Raw genomic sequence first — 27,647 nt, forward strand, 5'->3', positions numbered from 1 at the left:
ATTTCCTCAAGAATGAGTAGTCTGCACTTGGGTTAAACTCCACAGATAACATTATCTTTTGTTTTCTCTGTTTGTGTGTACGTATTTCCATCATCTTACGCAGTTTTGGGGCCATGGCTGAAAGCTAGTCAGTTTCCTTTCTTGAACAGCAAAATCCACACCCCAAACACTTACCTTAACAGGCTCTTATACTCAGGGAGCCATTATTCACCAGCCCTAATTGCCCCAGGGACAACCCCTATGCCCAGGAGCCTGCCAAATTTTCAAATTAGCCATTTAACAGGGAGCCCAGGAAACCTTATCAACCCACCCCCTACCATATATAAGCTGATTTCTAAAGCTCAAGTTTACCTTTTACCCTGTCCCTGGATCTACCCACTCTGTATCACCATGTCTGGCAGCCTTCTCTGGTTTAGAGCTGTAAGTAACAAATAGTTCTGCCTTTCATCTGTCTGAGTGTCAGTATGTTTTACTGACACTGCCAGCCAAAAAAATCCTTAGATCTTATAACACATCAGTCAAATCTCATTTCTCTAATCTGATTAATTTAGTTCTATTAAAAAAATTAGTTTATTATATCATAAACTCTAATTTCTGAGGAAAAGTTAGAAAAACACAAGGAGAAATAAATTATAAGAAATATAAAGTAATTAACGAATGAGAAGTGTCCTAACATTGCTCTTGTCAGGTCATTATTGTAAAGACACTAATTCAATAGGTGTATTGATAGAAGCAGGACACATTTTAAGCTTACTGTGACTGCTTTCTGAGGATACTATTTATATAACTTGGAGATGCAGAAATATACACTTTTTTAAACTAAGTTAAATAATGAATATATTTAGTCTATACATATGGAAATAATCTAAATAGTAAAGAGAAATGAGTTAGACATATTTCCACACAGGTGAATACATTAAAAAATATTTTTTCAATTATATTAATAGGTGAAATAGATAAGCTATAACAATTATTCTTAATTAGTTTCCATCAATTTTTTAAACTGACTGAAAAGAATGCATACTTGATAACTACAACCAATTTTCCCTTCAAAATACTTTACCAGTTACTTGTACACTAACTGGCTGAGAATGCACATTTTATCTCACAGTTTTAATGACACTGAATTTGTTACTTTCTTTTTGTTACTTTCTATTTGTTACTTTCTTAGGACAAAACATTGGATCTTATGTAGTTATACTCTGGTAGCCCCTGGTAACTAATAAGTTTGAACATGTTTTCATATATTTAATCAGACAACTGCACTTAACAATCATATCCAGCTCCTTACCCAGAACTTTCAAAGCCCTGTTTTTTCCAGTCCCAATCTTGGTAACCAATTCCAACTCATGCCACTTTCCTTATTACTCACCATCCTACAAGCCTCTAGCAACATTCTAGCGGTTCCTAGAGCGTATCAACCACTCTTACCTGAGAGCAGTTTTACTTTTTGTTCTCCATGACTATGTCCTCATTCCCACAACCCCAGCCCCGATTCTTTGAATTCTATTCATTTTGATCATTTCAATCTCTTTCCAGACTATTATCCTCTATTATTTTTGTTTATTTTGTTTACCACAGTTTTCATTATATGTATTTATTATTGTTTGCTTACTGTCTATCTATGTAACTAGCCTCTGTTTAACACAGTACTTTTTAGATAATGCCACTTGCACAGGCAGCTGCCTGATTTATTTCTCTTCATCTGTCCAGATGAGGTCAACACAAATAGAATTTTCCTGAATCACCTCTACGTTCCTGCTTGATATATACCCTTACATATGATTCTCTTTGACAATGCTGTCAAACTTCACCTTCTCTGAAACATCATGAAATCTCATGTGTTTATGCATTCATACATTTTCTTTGCCTGGAAAGTCCCCACTACAGCCCTTCTAATCCTTCATCAATTAGGCTCAGCTTCTATCTTATCTATCTTCGTCCTCTGCTTGCAAAACAGCCAGCAGACAGCACATTCTGAAAGATCACTAGGTAGTGAACTCCTTGAAAGCAGGAACTCTATGGTTATTATAATATAGACTAACAGTGTTGTATAGTAGGTGACTGGTAATTGTGTATTTAATGAATTAGGAGCATTCTGAAACCTTAATGGCATTAATTTTGCATAAGATTAGAGAAATTTCTTGCCAAATACCCCAAGCCTAAATGAGCCACTAATGTAAGAATTCTAGGAACATAACCATGAGTCAGTAGATGGTATGGGGGACTAGAGGAACATTCTTGCTCAGACCAGTTTAGCACGCTGAGACAAATATAATAATTAGAGTAAAATAGATAGCAAGTGGGAAGCAGCCACATAGCACAGGGAGATCAGCTAGGTGCTTTGTGACCACCTAGAGAGGTGAGATAGGGAGGGTGGGAGGGAGATGCAAGAGGGAGGAGATACGGGGATATATGTATATGTATAGCTGATTCACTTTGTTATAAAGCAGAAACTAACACACCATTGTAAAGCAATTATACTCCAATAAAGATGTTAAAAATAAGAAGAAGAAGAAGAAGAGTAGTTTGTGAAAAAAAGCAGCATCGCTTACATAAAAGTGGGAAAGCAAGACCACACCTGATCAGATATTAGTAGACTAGGCAGTACTCTCAGGTATCATTTGGCTGAAGAATTTAATTTGCTGCTTAGTAAGAAAGACTCAAAGATATTATGAAAAGCCTAAACAGAACTATTAGATTTCACATATATTTTTCCTCTGGATGTATATGTTTAGTAAACAAAGAATATTCTCCCACTACATAGGATGAATTCAATTATTCTCAGGTAATTAAGTTTTAGTTATTAATTTTCAGGTTAAATGTATCTTTATCCAAAATGACTGCCATAGTCAAGACTTTGGTACTGTATTTAGATTTTTCAGTGTAGGAAAAGAAAATGAAAGAGAGAGAGAGAAAGAATCTCTAGACACTTAAGTGATCATTAGCATATAATGCCTAAATTAAGTGTAAGTGAATTTAATAGTGAATAATTTCTCATACAATTTAAAACCAGATTTTAAAAGCTGACTGAAATAGTGAGCTTAGAGAAATTATAACTTATAAGATTTTATTAGGGGAAACTCTTGGTTTTAACCCCAAATTCAATATATTTCCTAATTCCCCTTTTGATTTTTGAGTAATTTTCTTAACATCAAATATTATGAGCCTCAGATACTCATAGTTTCTTTCATCCTTCCCTCCCTACCCCCAGCTATACTAACTCCCAGGATTGTACTATCTTGATAGCGACCCTAAGAATGGCTGTCTGGACTTCATTTCTTAATTTATGTTATTTTATTTCTTTGAATTCATACACATACAAAATATTTTACTTATGGTTAATGTATTATATTTTATTGTATGCAAAATATTTAATTCTGACTAAAATCCTATGTGACTTTAATAATATATTATTGTTAGAATATGATGCTATTGGAAATGTGTACTCACCATATAAATGAGGTACTTGTCATAAAGGAGATTTTGAGGCTAGAAAGATTAACAAATTAGTTTATAGGTCATAAATAACTTCTTTAGAGCTTGATATATGTAGTTTATTAAAAGTCATATATAGGAGATAGCATGAAACTTCAGAATAAACATGAATAAATTACCTCATGAAAATTAGGCTTATGATGGTACACATTACCAAATGTATCTTGCCTAAATCCCTTCATTAAGGGCATATTAATTACTTTTTAGAACAAAATGGAAAGATGGTCTAATAAATTGAACATAATGAAATTGCAATCTTTAATGTGTTAATTTTCTTTTTCCTTTTCTACCTTTTAACAAAATATGCTTAAATCTGTTTCAAAAAATTGGTACCTAATAAATTCTCTAAATGAAATGCCTTTCAATTTTTAAATAACCCTGTGTTCAACAAAACATCTAAAAAAAACTCACTAAAAATGCCACATATTGAACACAAAAGCATTCCTTGAACTACACAGACCTACTGGTGTGATTGGACAGCTTAAGCTGGTATTCAGCCCCATGAAGGGTCTTATATTCCCATTAATAACACATTTTTTTCAAATGAACTAAGTTTCAATAATCATTGAGCAGGATAGCTGTTGGCCTTGACTTCTAATACAACAATATTCTTGAATATTTCTTCCTGATTTTGCAGTGATATATGTATATGTACCTATATTTAAGAATTATTTCTAACCGTATATAAAACCGTATATATAGATCTATACCTAACAGTACCTATATATATATATATATATAGGTACTGTTACTGCCACTGATGAGAATAACAAGGTACAGAGGGTTTAAGCTTGTCAGTGGAAGATTCAGTTTTCGTATTCAGGTAGTCTGGACCTGGAGTCCAAAATTTAATTACATGAGCGACTGCTTCTTACTACCTCACGATGTAAGGAAAATAATCACAAAATAGCTAATTCTGAGTGAGAAGGTCAGGGTAGATGCCAGGCAAGGTAACAATTTTCAGTGTCATACTGGGCACCCATGCACTATATAGATATATTAGACAGGAGTATGGATATAGATATGGATACAGATATAGATACAAATATATGTATGTATATAGATATCCAACAATAAAGAGCTTGGATTTCAGATATTCCTAAATTTAATTTTTGTCTGTTTTTCTCTAACGATAAAGCGAGATGAAGACTAATGATTTAATCCCAGAGTACTTTCCTCAGCAAAGGATAAGATCCCACAGAAAAACACAATGACTTCAAAACAACAATTATACCAACAATGAAAAATTGCAATCCATCAAACTTCTTCACAAATAGCAAGTACATCATACCAAAGAGTCTGGGTGGTTTCAAATTAGCTGACAAAGGCAAAATTCTAAAATTGGATATACCTGCTTTTAAATATTCAGAGGAATTAAAAGAGAAAAAGATTTTCCTTTTGTGCCTTTCCAAGTCCCTCAGGAGCAGTGAAACTTAATTATTCTCATCCTCCTTTCAGTCACTCTCATCTACCATCTATCTCTATATCGTAGAAACACCTTCTGCTTCTTTGCTGAATTCTAGGATTCTTGGCCTGTATTTCCATAGTTAACATTTTTATGTTACATAAAAAGATTTGGACGCAATGAATTAAGCATCAGTACTATGAAAGTAGAGACAACTGCTGAATACACTCCTTTGTCATGGTAAACATTTTGACTACCAATGAGATGGATTTGAGACTTTAATGACAGATAACACGGCTGCCAGTTTTTAGTCTGGAGATTACTTGACTTCTTTTTTTCCCCCTACTAACCTGAGAAGATTCAGTTTAAGATTTTGGGTTTTTTTGGGGGTTTTTTTGTTTTTTTTTTCTTCATTTTTTGGCCCCATGGCATGTGGGATCTTAGTTCCACGACCAGGAATCGAACCCAGGCCCCCTGCAGTGGAAGCAGGAGTCTTAACCACTGGACCGCCAGGGAAGTCCCTAGAAGTTTCAGTTTAAATGTTAACTGTAATTACTGTGTGGTTAGACTCATATGTTGAACTGTAATCTAATGCTGTGAAAATGGGACACTGTGGAATATGAAGCAAACCCAACGATAGTAAAGTGCCTGGCCACTTCATTTTCAAAACAAGGTGGATATGCTCAAATCGTCAAGGATTTTATGAGAATTGTGAAAGTATAGGAGACAATTTATGTTAATGTGCAAACTGAATATAGAAAAAGAAAAACAGGTTTCACATAATTAAATTAGCCATTTCATTCCCTAAGTGAAAGCGTAGTTTCTGCTATGAGAATTTTGTAGCTCATCAAACTTTTAAATTTTCCTCATCTGGTTATAAGAAAATTATGCAAGATTGTACAGGCTAAAAAACTCATTTGAACAAGTAAGTAATAGAAAACTGCTTTCATTTTTGCAATTTCAGAAAACAGTTCAAAAAGCTGTACATTATGTGATCAACAAGTAAATGACTATAGTCATATCTCTGTTCAATTTCTCTCTAAAATGTTTCTTTTCAAATAATCCAAGGAAAAAAAATTTTAAGTAAATAAAGTGGAAATTGAAGTTCATGATTTCTTCTTGATTAAACTTCAATGATTATAGTAAGCTGTATGTAGTTAGAATCTTCCTGTACTGTATGATTTTTAGGACATATTTTATACACATTTCCCTAAGGCCTCTCCCACCACCCTTTGCCCAAAACTACTAATTAACTTATTATTTTTGCATGTGATTTTACTGACTGCAAGACTGTCAAAATTTTAAATGATAGGAATTCAGGAAGGTTAAAAATAAAGACTACAATTATTTTCAGGAATGTTAATAGGTACTTTTCAATTAGATATTTTACCATTTTACAAATGAGAAGATTGAGGCTCAAACAGAGTAACTCCTTTGAACAATGTTATACTAAATTGTTTATTTAAGATTTAAGAGTTTACTTACATTAAATAATTAAGATCACTTCATGCTTAAAATTCAAAACTATTTTGGAAATTAAATTGCATGTAATATATAGAAATATCTGAAAGAATACATCTATGAAGTTTGTAAAGATTTTAAAGATAAAAATGGCTATTTTATAATATAAGGCAAAATATTTCATCAATATAGATCTGACTTGGGGAAAAATGTCTTAGAAGACAATGCTAAAGTTTTCCTTTTTTCACTTTTATGCCTATCCCCCTTAATTGCTGATAAATGAGACAGCTAAAAATACAATATACTAGACAGGAAAAAAATAACCTACTCTTCCAGTTTAGCAGCATTGATTATTTTAGCATTAATTTATGTATAACTAACATCACTGAATTTAGAGAAGCAGCCTTTCTTAAGTAGAAAAAGACCTGGTATTGGAGACAGAAAGATCTGATTTTTTTCTATTCTTTAGCTACTTTATTGTATTCTCTTTGGGCCTCTAAATAATGTATCTATTACGAAAAGATCAATTCACATTCCTGAAGATAATTATAGTATTTATTTTAACGTACCCAAATTCCTATCATTTGGAATGTCAATAATTACTCTTGTTTGCAGCAAAAAAATGACAAAAATAATTAGCATTAGGTTTGTCAGGTATTTGAGGGGAAGAGTGGTGAGAAATACCTTAAAAATATGGGAAACATGTGACAAACCCTGAAAAATTCTACAGAATTCTTCCTCAGTTTTACTCAAAAGCAAAAGAAAACAAATGAAGAAAAAATGGCAAATTCTTTTTCATGAAAATCGCATAGTAGCATTCCTTATGTTTGCCCAATTGTACCATTAAATTAAAAAGTGTTTAAAGTAATTTGAATTAACACATTGTCAAAGGATCATGGATTAGTCTCATTAAACAATTACCTCTGAGGCAACTGAAGTTTCCAGAGTCTGATTATAAATGGCAAAGTTCCCATATCAAGGGAAGTGGACTTTACTTGAGGGTAAAGTATGCTTCTTAATGATAAAAATATAAATGGAAAAATCCCCAACCACCACATTTAAATGTTAGCCCCTCTCAGAATAATGATTATCATATGTGCTTTATCCTTGGGTATGAAAACAATAAAATGCAATAAAAATATATTCTTTCAAAAATAGTTTAAAAAGCAGGAATGGATGACATATAATTACAGCTGTTAAGTTAGTGAACATAAATACTGAATCAGCTGCTTTAATTGCTATTCATTTTGTTCATCAATTTCAGCTGAACTGGTCTTCTAGAATCATATAAATGTAAAACCACAATGGAGCCTTCAGTGTTTGGCAATCTGTCATCTAGTTATCCTGTACAACAACAACAACAAAAAGTTAGAGAAATATCCAGAGGCCAAAAATCACACTCAAGTAGAGAAGAAATTGAACAAAGTGTAGTGGGTGGTTGCCCAGGGAACCCGTATTAAATTCCACTTGCCTAGATTTTCCTCTTTAATAGGACACAGGGAAGAGGAGGCAAGCCTGAGCCCCAATCAAAACAGGAAAACAGAACCAAGGGAATCTGCATAAAGCTGGGTCCTCCCAGAAAGCCAGTTCCAGTAAAACATAAACTAGGAGAAGATCCACAAAAAGGGGGTGGAAGGTGAAGAAATGTGCCCATTTTGGCCATCATACTTGGGATGGGAATACCAGAGACTCTCTCAGAATCTACAAATCAGCCTTCAAATGGGTACCTAGCTATGATTCATATGACCTGTCAGATCTGAAAAACCCCTTCCTTCGCCACTGCAAGCCAAGGACTTGGTCTAAATTGATCTTCCTTTCTTAAGGTGTATATTTATGGAAACAAATGCAAATCACCTAAGTAAGAATGACTTTCAATCCAGGCCTTATTAAATTCCTATAAGAGGCAAAAATATGAATTTCTATCCTCTCCCCTTCCCTCTCACCCTTTTTCTCATACAGACACAGACATAAATTCACATGGAAACAAACCACTGTAAGTAAAAATCAGTAGGAAAAAAAATGAATTTCACAATCAGAACCAGCAAGTCAACAGGTACTAAAATTGGCAATTATGGGACATAAAGAAAGAACACTTAATATCTTCAAAGAAACAAAAAAGGGACTATAAACTAGAAGTTCAATGAAAGTTAAACAACGAAGCAGACACAGAAGAAAAGATCAGCAACAAAAGATTGTTTTTTTGGATGTCAGAATGATAAAAAGATGTCAAATATGAGAGGTTATGAAACATCAAAAATATAGTGAGAAGTCTGAAGGCATATTTGACTTCTGAATAAAGACAGTATTTAAGACAGAGAAGAGACAATGTTTGAAGGGATAAATGTTAACAACTGTTGAAAGAAATGAACCTTCAATTTAGGAAACTCAACATATCCCAACCATGGTTTAAAACATAATAAATCCATACCTCAACACATTTTAGTGACATTTTTTAATATTAAAGATTAAGAGAAGCTATTAATGGTAGCTTGGCAGAAATGACAGCTTCACAAATATCTTTCAAGAAGGAAGAAAAAGACATTTTTGCATAAGCAAATACTGAGAGTTGACCATTAAAAGGTTCCTATTAGAGCAATATCTAAAGGATGTTAAGGAAAAAGAAAAAATGGGCAAGGGTCTAAGATGCAAGAGATACAGTGCACAAAAAAGAACTAAGCATGCACATAAGTGTGTGCTGTGCACACAGACACACACACACAAAACAGGAAAATGCTGTTTTAGAGATAAAAAGGAAACCTTGATTCTTAAATGCTTTCAAGAAAAAATACTGTGAGCTTCAATCTATTGCTTTAAATTGCCTTGATTTGAAACATGTATATTCAGCATAAATCACTAAGTCAGAGACAAGGAAATTTCTAAGCAGGTTTGCTGCCTCCATAACCTAATCAATGCAAATAAAGTTTTCAAGGACTTTATTATACATTATCTTAGAAATGAACCCAAAATCTCATAATTGCCTTTTATAAGAAATAAACTGTATTTTTCCAGTTAGTTCCCAAACTGTTTAAAAGTTTGGGTAGAGAATTAAATAAAATGAAGAGATTTTTGCATTTCAAATACTCAAATTCAGAAATTCACAATTCAAATGGTTACCAAGAAAACCTTGCTTAGCATAATATAGGAATGAGAATGTTTAGGCCCAAATAAGATTTTGTCAACTAATTAAAAATACAGATGAAGTAATAAAATGTAGCTTTACAAATCTGAAGGTTATCTATGATTATATATTACCAACCATATTTTCTAACAAAGTTACCATAAGGTAACATTCAGTACATTTTAAAATAATTACTAAAATTTAAATGTTATAAAATTCTGACATTTAAAAAATTGATAAGCACTAATTTAAATACTGATTGTAAATCTCTTTGAAGAAGATTTTGGCATAAAATTTTAGCCCATTTTTAAATATTCCTCTAGAATAATTTTAAGAATCCATAATCATTCCATTCTGATGAAGCACAAAGCATAATTAATGAATGTTCGGCTGCACAAAAATCCAGAATAAATTGTATTCACCACCCCCAAATGTTATTTTAAAGAATTAAAAGATCTGTTACAGCCCTGCCCTTTTCTCTAAATAAAAATTCTTATGAAGCCATATGTAAGGATACTGGGTATTGTGTCTTCCACAGTATAGTATACTTACAAATTGCTTCAAAGGTTTTGAAAGAATGAAAGCTTCTTCTGCTTATCAAGAAATTTACCATCTAGTGTGGCCAACAGAATCAATCCTCAATTACCGTACAGGGTGGTTGTTAGGTAAGCCTTTATTGGGCTATAATTGACAAACAAAAAACTGCACACATTTAATGTATACATCTTGATGAGTTTGGACATATGCATACAATCATGATACCATCACCACTAAGGTACTAAACATAACATCTCCAAAAATAAAAATTAATGGGAAAAAAAATAAAGAAGGCAAGTTTAAACTATAAAGTAGACAATAGGATATTAAAAGCCTCACGGAAGGTATAACAACAATCATTTGATTCGAATTGGGTATAGATACTTGACTTTTACCTCCTTATCTACTATTCTAACTATGTTAGGATAGTTTCCCCTCCAAAAGAGAGGAAGTTTAAATCTTAAAGAAGTTGTATAAAAAACCTGGCCTGGGAAAATAAATGGGGAAAATAAAGACCCTTGATTTGAAGAGATGCTGTAGAGACTTTTTATTGGTGAAAGAGACCCTAAGAATAGTTCAAACTTCTGGCTTCATTTTTTTGTGACAGCACAATATAAAACTCATAACACAGAACCGTGGATAAAGAGACAGAAGTAAAAAATGTCTTCACCCAACTTAACACTGAATGATTGTTGTTACCCCCAGTAAGTCTTTTAACATCCCGTTGTCTACTCTGCTTTGTAGTTTAAACTTTCATTTTTTTCCATTAAATTGTGTTTTTACATAAATGAAACTTGTGGGGAGGTTAGTCAGCAAGCTTTCTTTTTCTGTGACACTTGCCGAGTTTCTGTAGGGCTTACTTCCTTTCTGTTACCACCACACCTCCAAAGGACAGCTACCCATACAATGTGGTTTTCTGTCACCCAGAAAGGATAACAACCCAAACTGCTGCATTTGTTCCTGCACATTTTCCAAGTCCTTTTATTTTGTCCATCCAATAGGCAGGGCTGTGATCCTCCAGAGTTCAGGCCTGTTACTTAAATCCTAATTCAGTCTGGACTTTCTCCTGGTGTGAACCCTCGTTAATATGATTTGTGTGTCTTCCCCAGGAGGACTTTGATAGCCTCCTCTATTATGCTCAATCCTAAACTCATTCTTTGAAAGGGTTTAAATAAGTTTAGAAACTTACTTTGTGGTTTATTTCCCCATTCACTACATGTATTTTGAAGTCTGGATAGTTATGTTGTAGGCATGGAAAATAGGTGATGGTATACACGTTCCCTTCGTTGATATTTATAGTTCATGAATGATGTGGTCACCATTTTTCTATGGAAACTTTTTGAAGTGTCCAGGCAGTTATTGTTTAAAGTGTTCCACATTTTAGTGTTGTCTGAGGGTATTTCTCCTTGCATAGTTTACTTTGTTCCTCTATCCTTTGTATTTTCTGTAATTTAGAATTTAGATCTGTGTTTAAAACATAGAAAACATAGATGAGTCTGTGTGCTTCATTTTTTATCATAACAGCAGATGAAGAATTTAAGGTTGTCTCATCATTAAGAAAGCCAATTTCACTCACATAATAGTTAACTTGATGACAGCCAGATATCTTCACTGTATCGTTTTTTTTCTTTGCAATTAGCAAATAATAGGAGGAAAAAATTTAGTCAGCAACACAAAATGTAACTGAGCATCTGAAAAGTTTATGTGACTATATAAAGAATAAATCTCTCAAATACTGTCATTATCATCTCTTGAATAAATGAGGAGGAAAATAAAATTCAATTCAGCAAAATCTTACAAATTTTTCCATTTAGTATTTTCACTAAAAGTGCCAATGAAATAAAATGCTTAAAATATCAAATAGGTGAAAAATCACTTGGATCTTACCCAGAGTTTTCATAATTTAAATAGACAGGTATTGATTAGTGTCATAAAACAATTTTTCCTGAGAATTTCTTGTTTTAATTTTGTCATTGCATTGCCAAAATAAATATGCAAAATATTTGGGAAGGCAAGCCAAAAAATTACTATCCCACAAAACAGAATGCAATTTATTAGAGAAAACATGATAACCTTATTTAAAAAAAAAATTATAATGCTTACTCATGATGAAAAAGGTATAACAAGACAACCTATAAGCTAGAGATTATATTTGATTAAAAATTGCTGTAAGAATTTGAATAATGTTAAAAAACCAAAGTATAACAGTTAATGATCAGAAAAAAACATACTAATATTTCTAACATTTTGACTGTTCTGTAAAAGACTTAGACCCAGGAAAATTAATGAAAGGAATTAAGCTGATTAGCAAATATAAACTTAGGAGTGTTTGTTTTCTGTCTCTCTGTCTCTGTTTCTGTCTCATTGTATCAATACTTCATAACCATTGGGAGCCATAAATAAGTAAATGAATTGGAACTGAAGGAAAGATTTCTACTGGGAGATAAAGCATAAGGAAGATTCAAGAAGATACCTGTGACCTATCAGTTATGAGTAATTAGATTTGCATGAAGGCACGAGTCTAACTCAGATGATCTCTAAGGGTCCTTTCAAGGTCTTTAATTCTATTACACAGGTGCCACTCCGTGGTGAAAGAACATAGGATTTAGAGTAAGAACTGGATTTGTGTTCAAACTTTACCTCTGGCTGCTATGATATCATGAGCAAATCACTTAGTCTGTGCTGTCATTCCTCAATGATGCAGCTAACATTCATAATAAATTCCCCAGATTTCAATGTATTGTAATTTGAAATATTTATCAATATCTTTATGTGTATATCTATATGTATGTATACAGATAAATTTGAAATTGCAGTATTAGCTATATGTATTTGAATGAATGTATAGATATACATAATTTACATTACTGTAAGAGTTGTAATTCAGTATATAATGCATCCATGCAATATATCTTTATATTTGCCAAGTCTTCCTTTTGTTTAAAACGTTTCCTGGATAATCCTTTTTATAGATTATAATGTGTTGAGATGAATCTACAGCAGCTCTGTACCTATAGTGCAGATTAAAAACCTGCGTTTTACCTATATGAACTATTTAGAATTTTGTTAACACTCGAGTGAACAATTGAGTAATTTCCTTTGGTAATAGACTTAATAAAGCAGAGAAGCCATGTCTTTTCATGTGCTACCCACAGTAGACTTCGAGAGTTTATTCTGCTACACAGGAATTTTGATGATGAATGTATTATGACTAAGTGATATTACTTTTCTCCTCCAAATTAAGTTGCTATTTTATTTTTCAATTATAATGCACAGGAAATGTAGCATTAAGTTTGGCAAAAAGGAGAAAAATAAATGAGCAAGGGGATGAAAAATAAGTATTTTTAATAACAGTACCCTCTTCTATTTAACTTTCAAAGACAGCTTATGTTAATGTGCCTCAACGTTTCTTCTTGTTCTATTTCTACATTCATGTTACACAGACCCCTTAATATTTATGATTAACGTTGAGTTTTTCTCAACATTAACTGGTGGCAACTGATAATGTGATCATGAATGTGAATTTAGAATCACCCAAGAACAAAATAATATTGATAATCATCACTAATTTCTCAAGTGCTATAATAAAAATTCCCCCTTTAAACTGCAATTTTGATCCTCTAAATTATACTAAATATCGAACGGTTAAAAATTAAACCACCATCACATTGTCTCCATTTTAGTGTCTGATAAAATGTTTCAGTCAAAGTGTCCAGGTTTGTCTGCCTAATGGGAAAATAACATTAGTGCAATCATAATGAAAGAATATTAGTTTCATGGTAAGGTCACAGGGGAAAATCCTTCCACACATATACACACACACAGGAAACAGATTTCCCAGATTAAGAAAAGAGACATTTTAGATACAGTGAGAACTATAAAGAAAGTAGCCAGCATTTTATTGAATATGAGGAGGGGGACATACTTTAATAACATAATTGATAAAAGCTATTCAGTGTGAACTCTTAAGTGGAAAATAACAATCCAAGCCAGAAATAAAGGTCTGTAAAGGGGAATGATTCAGAGAAGTTTAAGGGAAGAACAAACTATAGCATTGGAAAGAGGGTCAACAGAGGGTTTAAGAAAGTAGGGTTGGTTTCTATAAGAGAAGCCCTTCTCACAGTTAAAATTGTTTTAGTGAGTTATCAAGGAAAAAATCAAGTTCCATAGACTTTAGAATTTGTAGCATACAAATATGATCAAATGAAGTGAAGAGTGTGGTAAAATGCATGTAGTTCTTATTTTAGAGAAATGATTTAGTCAATCTCAGCTAATCCTTTGCTATTACTAAAGTTATGATTTAAAGAACTTGTCTACATCACTTAAGAGAATTATATCTAAACCTAGTGGACACATCTAGATTGTACCTAGTCAGAATTCCAGGGTCCAAAATGGTTCTATAAATTTGTATTCTATACCAGGTAGCCATGTAGTAAAAAGAGAACTCAAGTCAGAAGTATATTGAACCTGACATTTATGTTCCATTTGTTGGGTATCCTATATTCTGTTAAATACTTTGTATCATTAATTTTATTTAATTCTTACAAATAAACTTTATCACAGCTTATTGTAACATTCATTTTACTCACGGCTTATTGTAACATTCATTTTACAGATGAAATAACTTAGGTTTAGAGAAACAAAATGGGTTATCCATAGTTCCAAGTTTTTAAATGGTGGGTCTAGGATTTAACTGATGCAGTTTGCTGCTAGTATTAATTTAGTAACCAGGAGGAGTCAATTCTATTCTATAATGTTGTTTCATGATTTCTGTCTTTTGTTTCTAGGATTAGGGATAAAGACAGTGCAGCCAAACAAAGAGACATAGTGATACGGGAGTGGGCATCCCACAGAAGTGTGCATTCAGGACAGGAGCCAGGATATCAGTCTACTTCCCCCTGGTACATGTGATATACATAAAGGCCTTCACAAAGTCTCTACAATTGGGAGGTACAGTGCTAAGTGGCTGTCTTCACACAGTCCACGAAATCCTCTTCCAGCCACATTTTTATGGGACCAGTACAAGGACATGTCATCCATCTTCCCTGCACTGCTTTCCTTTTACCTATTGATTTACCAGTCTTTTAAAAGAAGGAACTCCTGTAGTAGGAGTTATATTCCTAAGATATAGTTCCAAAAAACTCACGCTTCTGACCTCACCTCCAAATTATTATTTTCAGTGATGAATTTCTGACTTGAAAACCTATTCTAACTTATTTTTCCAGACCCTGACTTAACTTCCAAAGTAGTTATTCCCCCTGCTAAGCTCCTTTGTGGGGGAAAATATAACAGCAACAAGAAATGCATTAGCCTTTCAAGATGTTATATACTTTTAGAAAAGCTCATTTATTTTTGGAAGTGCTCTGTGATACATAAAAATCCCACAGAAATGTTTACAAGATGGGGATTATTTCCTTTAATGTTCAGAATAATGTTGCACCAGAATAAAGCAGATTCAATATTGTTAAATCATTCACTCTTATTCCATTTCAAAGTTATCATTTGTAGAAAACAACTGATTTTAATAAAGCATAAAAACCTTAAACTGTGTTCTTTCATGAAAAATAACCAGATAAAATGAGTAATGGGCCAAGTAATTGTAATTTATTCCTTTCCAAATAATTTCTTTTATCGAGATGTACAGTTTTTCTAATATACTCTTATTAAGGAACAATATATTGCCTGAAGAATGAAACAAACACCATTCTGAATTAACATCCAAGTCATGGGGCACTAATCAATTTCTCTTCATAGCAGCAAACCAAGTTTGTAAATTAAAGTTCATATCAACTTTGCTGTTTGTGCAAATTAATTGAAATGATATATAAAAAAGGCAGAGTCCCTGCAACATAGTAGTGTTCAATACAACAGTATTTTTTGTGTAAAATTATGGTTAGCCTGGTTTGGATGAAATGGGACCTTCAAAATCACATGAGTCCAGTTTGCTTGGAAAATTTTTCTAAAGACTATTTCTACTGCTGTTATTGTTCACTGACTTTTAAAATTATTTTTGTATTTACTGTTTGATGAACAATTCACCATCTGCCATGTCTAGATATGAAAATTAATTGCTAATGAATGTGGCTGAAGTCCACAGGACCACTGAGGACGCCTTGACGCCAGAGTCTCTGTGACAGCCTCCTTTCCCTACCTGTGACTGATGACTGCTGTCTGTGGTCACATGTTGCTTCACCTGATAGCTGTGAAATGTACAGAATGTTGCTTCATAATTCACAAAATGATTATGAAGCTAAACATTCCTGGAAAAACAATGCTTCTGAAGAAAGTTCAAAGCTTCAACTAAATTAGGAAAAGAGTGTTAAATATGCACCAGAATTGCCCACCTGCATGCAAAATGAGACTGTTAAAATCTTGAAAAGGTTTCAATACCTACAGATGGAACTTATCCATTATCCACAAATTTACTCCTCTTTGCCTTCACTAATAACTGGTATGCTCACAGTACATCGTCTGAGTTAAATTATGTTATTTGTAAATCTTTTTGAAATAAAATTAATTAGTGCTGAGAAATGAAATGTGACAGATTTTCAACTGGTATGAGAGCAGCAATGATTCTCTGAGTGATGCCATTAAATGCCTCTCCTCGGCGTTAGGAGATCATTCTTTTTTATATACTGGCAATTGCGTACAATAAATTCACTTAGATGTTAATCTCATCCCTAAATATAGTTACCTAAATACTAGAGGGTTATCTTTTTACATATTTTCCTAAAATGCAATTGCATTATTAGGTCAAATTTTTGGTGTATCTTTATTATTATTTATAGATGAAAGAATAAAGATCATCATCTACACATAGTACAGGTTATAGATGATTAATTATATAACAATCATGGATACATGAATGGAAAAAAATAAAGGGAACTAAATTAACAAGATTGTGGTTATCATCATACTTCATCTTTTTAAGTCCACTGACCTACCTTGAATATGATATTACAATTGACTTAATCTTACCAATTCCTTACTTCCACAGATAACTTATTCTCCTTGAAGGTTTCCTTGACACCCAGTTAAAGTATTATTTTCTATGACCACCGACACTTTGTGCATCTCTTAGATAAACTATTGAATCCTTACTTATGTTTACATATTTTATCTCCATCACAAGTTATAAGATCTTCTTAATATATCTATAGATCAAAATCTATTGATAGTTAGTGGTCTATCCATCCGTCATCTTTTTGATTACAATGCAATGAACTGAAGTGGAAAAAAAAACTGGGATTATTCTCATAATTATCCTGAGTTTATACACTTTTTCCAATAACTCCAATGGTTTCTCTATGCTTTCCTAATTTATTTTTATAATTTTTGATTAGAAAATTAGAAGCATTTCTCAAAATAACTTATTGACGGAAGAGACAGAACAAGCTGCCTGGCCAGCCTCTGTTGCCAAATAACCACTTAGTTTCATTTAAGGCAATCTCCATGATCCGATTTCCAAATCAAAACCCTGCAGTTCTGGGAACAGCATAACAGCATTTGCCACGATTTGCAGTTTATTTTACCCAAAGGAATAGTAACAGCAATACAATCATACATTTTTTTCCCACAAAACATGAAGACCAAAATTTTCAGAGCTCAAAAGCCTAAGGTACCCTTTATGTTCATAGTTCAAAAAAAAAGTCTTGTTAGTAAATGACTAATGTTTGTGTTAACAGAAACTACCCAAATTAAAACTTTATTCTCGGAATACGATTCAATTAAACTGTAAAAATACTAAGAAAGGGGAAATCATTTTTAAAAGGTTAATCTTTCAACAGATGTTATACGTACAAGTCTATTTAATATAATCTCTCCATTAGCAATATAGTTCCTTTAGCACAATATACTTCATAGGGAATTGCTAAGTCTTTTCTTAGATTTCCTGGTTACTCTGTTATCTAAGGAAAAAAAAGGGAAAAGCTGAATATTGTACAAATAAATTAGAGAAAATCAGATCAGGGAAAATAAAGACCTGGAATATAAAGTATATACTTCATAACTTTTAACAAATGTTCAGGTCTTCAAGTCCAGTGGTACCTGTTTTTATTTTTCTTAAAATAATACTAAACTATTAGCCTAAGAAAAATGAGCTATATCTCAGGATCTCAAATGTATATTTTTGCCAATAGTATCTTATTATTAATTTATGAATCACAATTGCTTTCTGTTCATCTCCTATTAATGCTTTTTCTAGAGTGATGTTATTATTCAGACTCCAGAAAAGAGCTTTAGTTTTTTCTAATCTAAAGCTTGAGTATGTATCAGAGTCACTTAGGGAATATTTTAAAAATACAGAATCTTGGCCTAATTCCATCCATACTGAATCAGAATCTTTATGGGTGAGGCAAAGTGATCTAATTTTTAAACCTCTTCATTTGGCTCAAAAGACAGTACAGCAATTGACAAATCAATTATCATCCATAGCAAGGGGTGATGCGTACTATTGTATTAGAAGGGGCCATAATTTGTAGGGAGAATTTATTAAACTATAGTGAAAACCTCTGAATGATGGCTGGGGTATTGTGGGAATATACTACAGATCTTTCAGCCAGGTAGCATGCACAGATGATGCTTTCCTAATCAAAACTTTAAAAAGGAAACAGGAGAATACAGAAGGGAATTCATTTACTGAAACCTCTCCTATGTCATAAGTTCTGTTGGCCACTCTATACACATTATATCATTAATCTTATGAAAATTCCAAAAGGAAACCATTTATATTTAAATTATTCTGATATAGAGATACTGAGTTATTAATTATATTCCCCAAAGTCATGTAGCTAACAATTAGATCTTATTTAAAAGCTTATGAATTCCATTTTATCATATATTCTGTGACAGGCCTTCAAAAGGGTAGACCTGAAAAGGAAGTTGTGATATAATTTGGTAAGAGTATACCTCTTATATAATTTAAGAAGTCATTCATAATGGGAAATACTGTTCTCAGCTTAACCTGACCACTTACGAATAACAAGTTGAAAAGTGGATATGAAGATCTCAGGGAGGAAAATGGATTCTAAAATTTGGAGTCTGTAATTGCCAAAGAATGAAGGTCATGTTTAGCCATGTATGTTTTCTACATTTGAGGGAAACATATTAACAAAAATTAACTTCATAAAACCAAGATAAAGCTTCAGAAATTTAGTTATGATCCCCTGAATGGTATTTTCAGCCAACAAAATAATCTCCAGTAAGAAATAGCCTCAGGGTAAAGATCAAATCCAGAGCGTTTCTAGTAGAATGCAGCCTTAGGGCAAAGTTTAGATCAAAAATGTGTCATAAAATTCTTTGATAAGATGTTGGAAAGATCATAAATATTTAAGGTGACATCTCTAATACTTTCTCACGAGGTTCTGATGTGGTATAAAAAAGTCTAAAACGTTAAGTTCTGATTACACACTAATGAACAAATATTTTTTAAAAGAAAATCGTCTAAAAAATCAAAGTGGAATGAGAAGGAAATCCAAAAAAGAGGGGATATATGCATACGTATAGCTGATTCACTTTGCTGTACAGTATAAACTAACACAATATTGTAAGGCAACTATACTCCAATTAAAAAAAAAATCAAATTGGATATCCAGGAATTCCTTGGAACTTATATATTAAACAACACAGAATATTCCTGTTAGTAAGTATGGAAATGCATAGGTTTCTTCTTCTTGTTTTGTTTGTTTGTTTGAGAGGGTAATCTTCCACAAATTCCCTTATTTAAAAAAATAAATAAAAGAGAAAGCCTATGGATAACATTTTCAATTAAATTAGATGACAAGATCGTCAATGAACCCAGAATATGGGGGGATGGCTGTTTATATTTGAAGATCTGTAACTAAGTTATCTAACTCCCACATTCAGCCAACATATGTTGGTAAGGCGGGTATAGGGAGCATAGAAGCACATGGTAGTCGCTGGCCCATAGACATTATAGACCCTGCCTAGGTATATGTCACAAGTTCCTTGATTAAGATCATTTCTGCTCTCAGAAATTGATTTTAACTCTGTACTCTGAGTTAACCTTCGTTTTGATCAACAATTCATGTTTGCAGCTGAGTAGCTTTCTGAATCTGCTTCCTGACATTTGAAGTTTGTGAGCCCAGGGGACTGTTTCATTTTTAATTGTCTCTTCCTCTTTCAGTCCCAGCTGGTGATGCTGTTCCTGACCCAATTCTCTTAAAATCTTTGTGATGATCCTATGAATCTTACTGGTGTTCCTACTATAAAACCAAAGTCACACTCACAAATTTCTTCAAGATCGACTCCTCTCAATAAGATTTGTGCACTGAGTGTTAAACTACTATTGCATGACAGCTTCATGATCTTAGAAGCCAATTTTCCTAGCAGAAAAAGTCTAGAAAGCATGTTTATAAGTTCCTCAAAAGTCATTTTTCTCCAGCTGAGATGACATAAGAGATGTCACCTTCACTCTTTCCCATGTTTTGACAAAGAATTTTAGAGCAACATCCTTAATTTAATCCTTCTCTGAGGCTACATTTTACTGGAAGTTCCCTGAATTTGATTTTTACTCTGAGGCCATTTCTTACTTTGAGAACATTTTGGCTTGAAAGCATCCAGGCTACCTTATATGTCCTAGAAAGTCTGCTCAACAACTGGGCAGTTCCTTCTTGAATTCATCTGTATGTTTCTTAGCAAATCCAGATAAAACATCAATTGGCATTTTTAACACTCTTCCTGGAATTACCCTTAGCCAGAATCACCAGTTCATTGAGTACATTTTCTATTTTCCAAGCTACAAAAGGCAACCATTTTGCTATACTTTCTACTACTCCATAACACAGGCAGCTCTCTATCCAGACTCCAATAACAATTTCCTCATTATTTATCCAGCTTCTAACATCAGTTTCCTCAAGGTCTTCCTGGCCACTTCCTGTGATCCAGTTCCAAAACCAATGCCACATATTTTAGGTTTTTGTTCATCAACACTCCAGTCCTCATAACAATTTTCATTCTTCTATCTATCACTGGGTGACAAACCACCAAAAAACTTAACAGCTTAGAAAAAAAGGTATTAGTTTTGTGGTTCTGCATCTTCACTGGGCTCAGCTGCATTGTTCTCACTGGGTCTCATATACAATGTTAGTCATACAGCAGTTGGTGCTAGAATCAATCATCTGAGGCTTGACTGGGCTGGATTATGCAAGTTGGTACCTTCACTAAAATGTGTGGTGCCTCTGCTCTTCCATGTGGTAGTTTCTCTCTCTCTCCCCATCCCAGAATATCACAAGGTCACCAGAATAGCCTGGGCTTCTTACTTGTACTTCAGTGGAAATCTTTATAATACCAAGGTGACACAATTCTGTGTGATCTGATTTTAGTTTTGTTTTGTTTTTAACTAATTAATTAATTAATTAATTTAATTTTGGCTGTGTTGGGTCTTCGTTTACGTGCGAGGGCTTTCTCTAGTTGTGGCAAGTGGGGGCCGCTCTTCATCGTGGTGCGCGGGCCTCTCACTATCGTGGCCTCTCTTGTTGCGGAGCACAGGCTCCAGACGCGCAGGCTCAGTAGTTGTGGCTCACGGGCCTAGTTGCTCCGTGGCATGTGGGATCTTCCCAGACCAGGGCTCGAATCCGTGTCCCCTGCATTAGCAGGCAGATTCTCAACCACTGCGCCACCAGGGAAACCCCTGATTTTAGTTTTTATTGCCTTTGAACTATCGTACAACTCTTTAAGTTGTAGTAACCGATAGCAATGTAAAATAATTCTTGTTTATAGAGACTTAGACCTGACAAAAGATCATTTCTGTCATTACTTTATTGGACAAAGCAGTCTCAGGGCCTACCTACCTTCAAAGGGATGGAAAAATAAACTCCTTTGAGGGGATGATCAAGGTCACATTTCAAAAGAGCATATGGAATAGAAGATAACTTTGTAGTCACCTTTAGAAAACAGTCTGCTTACAATACATTTTAGCAACCCTCTGTCTTAGACACTCTTTGTTATTATTTTACTGATCCTGTGGTACAAAATTTATTCGATTTTTTTATAGTAGTCATATAAATTCATTAATTCTCTGACTGTGACTTCCATTGAGAGTTTAAAGCCCAGAATGTTTTTATTTTCTTTATCTAAATTCTTCACTGTAGTCAGAAGCAGCTATCTCACTGTTTTAGTACATGTGGGATGCTATAATAAAATCCTAGAGACTGGGTGCCTTATAAACAACAAATTTATTTCTTACAGTTCTGGAGGCTGGCAAGTCCCAGGTACCAGCAGTTTCAGTGTCTGGTGAGGGCCAGCTTCCTAGATGGCTCTCTTTTCCCTGCAACCTCACATGAGGGGACAAGGGATCTTTAACACGGTGGAATGGATAAGTGGCCTCTTTTAAGGGCACTAATGCCATTCATGAGGACTCTACCATCATGACCTAATTACCTCCCAAAAGACCCATCTTCTAAAACCATCACCTTGTGCATTAGGAATTCAACATATAAATTTTAGGGGAGCAAAAAAATATTCAATCTGTAGCACCCACTTCATAGAATTCCTACATTCCTCATTCCAATAATAGTCCACTAAGCAGGCAAATGCCCCACTAGTTAAATTTTAGGAAAATTTTGTCCCACTAGGATTAAGAATTGCTAGGATAATTTCAATTATGATGATTTGGGGGTCATAATTAACTTCAAACATAATCATACCAGATAACTAATCCTAGATTAATTTATTTGAGTGACTCTTATATAAAACACTTTATTAATCAGGGCTGAGTAGAAGAAACAACTACTTCAGGAATTTGAAGTAATAATAATGATGATGATGGTGCAAAAACTAGGTACCAGCAAAATACTGAAATTGTTGAAAATAACTCTCAACTGAAATTATTGACCTGGTTCCAAAAAAAAAAAAATGGAGAACTGACCCCAATAGCAACTACTAGTGAGACCAGGACTAAAATGATGCCAAATTCAGTAACCCATTGCTCTCAACACTTATTCTTGTTGCTTATCCTACAGGTAAATCTGTGGTTAGAATAGCGACGCCCAAAGCTTTGTTTCTGAGATAAAGAAATTGAGTCATGATACTGCCAACTATTGGTGCTGTTGCCACCATAAATGGCAAATCTGTGAGTGGTCCAAAGCCCCAGCAGCACTGGAGTCTTTGAAATAACATTTTTTAATTTTCCAGCCTCTCAAGCAAGGTGCATGGAATGGATTTGGAATGATTCAACATGCAACATCCATCAATATATTTTTATATAAATCTTTATGCACATATATTAGTAACACCGTGATCTACACTGTAAGAAATAGAAGTTTAAAGATAGTATGTAAAAAAGTAAACTGCTAATAATCACAAATTATATTATAGGCGTAGAAATTATTGCATATGTGCAAAATGGCAAAATACAGAAATTATTAGAATCAGTAAGTATTTTTACCATGAATACTAGATGAAAGCTCAATATAAAATAATAATTTGTATAGCTATATACTAGTGAATTTTTTTAAATGTTAAATATCATTATAATAGTATAAGAGAGCTAATATAAGGAACGAACTTAATGAAAGTTGTGTAAGGCCTCTGCAATTTTTAAATAATGGCTAATAGAAAGTTGAAAAAATACTTTAAAAATGAAGGTAACTCTCTATGATTCATTTTTGTGAATATTCAACATTGTAAAAAATATTACTTCTCCTAAATTGGTTGAAAGATTCAATGTGATCTCAATCAAAATCCCACCAGAATTTTGTGAAAACTGACAAGCTGAATTTTAAAATTAACATGGAAATTAGAATTAAAATAATCAAAATAATCTTAAGATAGAAAGCAATGTTGGAGGACTTATAATAACAGATACCAAGACTTTTTATAAAGCTGTGGTTATAAAGATAGCATGACAGTGGTGAAATGCTATACAAACACACCAATAGCACCAAATAGAGTGAGCGAGCACATTGAAGACAGAGGTCAGTCTTTTTATAGCTAAATCTTGGAAGCAACATCCTATCACTTCTGCAGTGCTCCATCTAATCTACTCTCATGGGGAATGAATTACATAAGGGCATGAATATCAGTAGGAAGGAATAATTGAGGGCCACCTTAGAGGCTGCCTACCACAATACGTAGAAAAAATGAATACAGTTGACCCTTAAGCAACATGAATTTGAACAGCAAGGGTCCACTTACATGCAGATTTTTCAATAAATTTAGTACCTGTTCTTTCATTTTACAGATCTTTAAATTGACTGGTGTGAAGAAAATTTTGTATTTGAATAGAGGTCACAATATGTAGAATCAAAAGGACTAGGGTTTGAGTCCTGATTCTAACCAAACAGTTCCAGCTTCCTGCTTTTGGGTGAATCATTAATCAATTCGTTTGTTTTTGAGGCAGAGATAGCAGTATGCAGATTTTCCACTGTGTGGGGGTCCTTGCCCCTAACCCCCAGCTTTGTTCAAGGGTCAGCTGTATAACCATTACCTCACATTCAAAAAACAAATAAAACTCTAATTTCAGATGGAACATAGACCTAGACATACAAGTAAAATAATAAACCTTCTAGAAAAATAATACAAGAAATTAGCTCTTTGATTTTATACTGAGGAATATTTATTTTAAGCAAAACACAGTAAGTAGTAATCATAAAAATATGGTCAATCAGGTGTCACTAAAATTAAGAATACCAAATCATTCTAAGATATCTTTGAGAGAGTAAAAATCAAGTCACAGGCTGAGATAGAATTTTTGATATACATATATACATCAAGGGACTGTGACAGAAATGTTTGTGTTTTTCTTTTAACAAGAAAAACACACCAATAAAAAAACAATAAAAGCAGCAAAAAAATTTGAACAAATGCCTAGCAAAAGAGGATATCCAACTAGCCAATAAGGATATGAAAAAGTGCTATAGTCATTAGGTAAATGAAAATTAAATTCCTGAGATACCACTGCACCCAAATGAATGGGATACAATTAATAGAAATGAAAGTAACAAGTAGTAGAGAGGATGTGAATCAACTGTTACATTGTTACACTGGTGATGAAAGTATAACTTGATACAATCACTTTTGAAACATGTTTGGCAGTAGCAACTAAAGCTAAGGTATACCCTATGACAAACCATTCCAACCAAGGACTTATGCAAGAATGTTCAGAGCAGAATTATTTATCATAACACCAAACTGGAAATAACCATCAATGATAAAAGGTATAAGCAAATTGTTGTATACTCACATAAGGGAAAACTACACAGCAATAAAAAAAAAAATACTACTGGTGCAACATGAGTGAATATCACTAGATAAAACATTGAGTGAACAATGTGAAAAATCAAAGCCTATGTACGATATGATTTTACTTGTATGAGTTCATTAACTGCTGGCACTAATATATGGTGTTCATAATGTTTACCTCAGGGGAATTTTCTATATATTGATCTTGGTGATAGCTACAATGGTGCATACACAGTAAAATTCCTTTGAATTATATATTTAATTCATATGTACAATATGCTCAATTAAACATTAGCACACATGTTGCCTCCTACTTGGTGTATTTTGCCTTTTTAATTTTTAATTACATGTATAGAATCATTTGTAATTCCGAATACTTGTTTTTCAAAAGTGGTGACAGTTTAAAATTAAAATAAAAAGCAATTAAAACAATTTTTTTTTGAAGTAATGGGATTGCCACCGTTGAAATCTGATTTTCCTGAACTCATTCCCATATGATCATTAAAGGAAAAGTGAATTTATGGTATTAGGTCAGTATTAAATTGGGCAGGAATTTGTCACCTACTGCAAATGGAGACAGTTTTTTATCTCTCCACTTTTATCTTTTAATCAAAATGTCATATGCATAGTTAGTTTAGAGTTACTCATAGCCTTTGCTGCATGGTATCACAAAAGGGATCATTGTATTATAATCTTTTCCATGAAGCTCTCAAGAATCATTCAACTCTTCTGAATGACAAGAGAATCTTCTAAAATCTTTGTAGACAGACTGTATCTGTCTTTTGTAAAATTACTCAACACCTCAAAGGATACAGCTAATTAAAAGGGGTGTGTGATATCAATATCCTAATTAACCACTGAGATATTTTCCAGTAAAAATAAAACACAAAGAACATTTTAAAGACCTGATGCATTTGTATGAAGTGAAATATGTAGGCTGTGTGGATCAACCTATATTTCTCCTGAAGTAAGGGGGAATTAAAAATAATGAAGTCAAGAAATGACACTATTTTTCTGGTTAGTCTCCCTGTTTGTTGAGTACAATGCAAAGAAAGAAGAAACTTCTAAATTTTTTAAGCACCAGAATAAGAGGCATTTACAGTATTCTAAATTTTCAAAGAGGCTTCTTTAGAGTATAAAAAGAAATCAAATACACACATTGAGGAATATTTCAAGTAAAAATGATATAAAATTCATCTGATTCCAAATAAGATAAAGATTATTCTCTATCACAGATAAATACAGTCTCTTAGTCATAATAGGCTATTTTTATTAAAATGTAATTTGCATGCTATAAAATTTGCCATTTAAAAATGGATAATCAGATACTGCACACAGTTGCTGCCTATGTCATCTAAAGGGGACAAATAAATGGGAAATGCAAAAGAATGTTCATTTCAGGATTAGATACATTTTTTTTTAACCAAGAGAAATGAGGTTGCAATATTTAAAATACTGTGCTGATAAATGATTTAAAATCAGGTGCATTCCCTCTCTTAAGCCATACAAATGCCACTTTATGAACAAAGGTGTCATTTAATAGCTTTCTTAAAAGTTTGACATTCTTTTAAAAAAATAACTTATTTTATATTCATACGTAACAAATTCTTGATCCTGTGATTTCTAGTGATATTTTAATTATTGTAGCAGGGTTCACATTCCCATACCTGTTTTATATTACTGAGTTTGGTCAAATATATGGCCTGGCTAAGTAAAATATTCTGATTATTATTTATAAATCATTTAACTTTATAAATTCATTCCTCCACCCACACTCTGGAATGTCAAAGCACTTTTATATTTTGTTCTGGTAATAAGTATTCTATGGAAAATCTCACATATAATCCCCCATGGAATAGCAGAAACAACATTTTTATATATGACTTAATCGTTAATCAAGGGTATTTTTTCAGATGGTAAACATTAACTTTAGTGTACACTTTGTTTAGATCAAATAGTAATTCAGTTTTTTTCTTTTATTTCATAAAATATTATTCACAAATCAGAAGGCAAATTTAGCTAATTGTTATGTGAGCAATTTCCAGAATATATTATTATTATCTCTCAAAGTAATAGTGTTTTTTTTTTTGGGGTATTCATATTTTAGGTAAAAGTGGATATTCTTTTGCAAATTGTATTGCCATATGTGAAACATGACAGGATTGATACTAAAATAACCACAAGTATTTTTTACTTATGCGTGCAAAGTTAAAAATTTCCATGGCAGTATTCCCTTTATATACCTACTTTAGAAATCTGGGACCGTTACCAAATATTTTAATTTGTTTGAATCTTAACCTTTCTATACAATTTTAATTCAGAAATGTATACTAAAAGAGTTTTCTTACCAGAAAAAAAAAAAAGAGCTGATAATAGATTTTAACTAAATTTGCATGAATGCCAGAGTAGAAAAAGTTTTTAAAAATG

General features: G+C 33.0%; 1 protein-coding gene across 1 annotated transcript in view; it reads right to left on the bottom strand.

The window, feature by feature from the left end:
- The window catches only part of LOC309622497 (uncharacterized protein), a 196,541-nt gene extending 168,894 nt beyond the window's left edge, over nucleotides 1–27,647 (bottom strand). Inside the window, exon 1 of the mRNA XM_082378577.1 lies at nucleotides 3,454–27,647. Coding sequence (XP_082234703.1) covers nucleotides 3,454–3,456 — 3 coding nt within the window. The 5' untranslated portion in view covers nucleotides 3,457–27,647. The remainder of the gene's footprint in view (nucleotides 1–3,453) is intronic.

The sequence above is a fragment of the Balaenoptera borealis genome, assembly GCF_965194805.1.
Source record: "Balaenoptera borealis genome assembly, chromosome: 2".
NCBI classification, from domain to species: domain Eukaryota; kingdom Metazoa; phylum Chordata; class Mammalia; order Artiodactyla; family Balaenopteridae; genus Balaenoptera; species Balaenoptera borealis.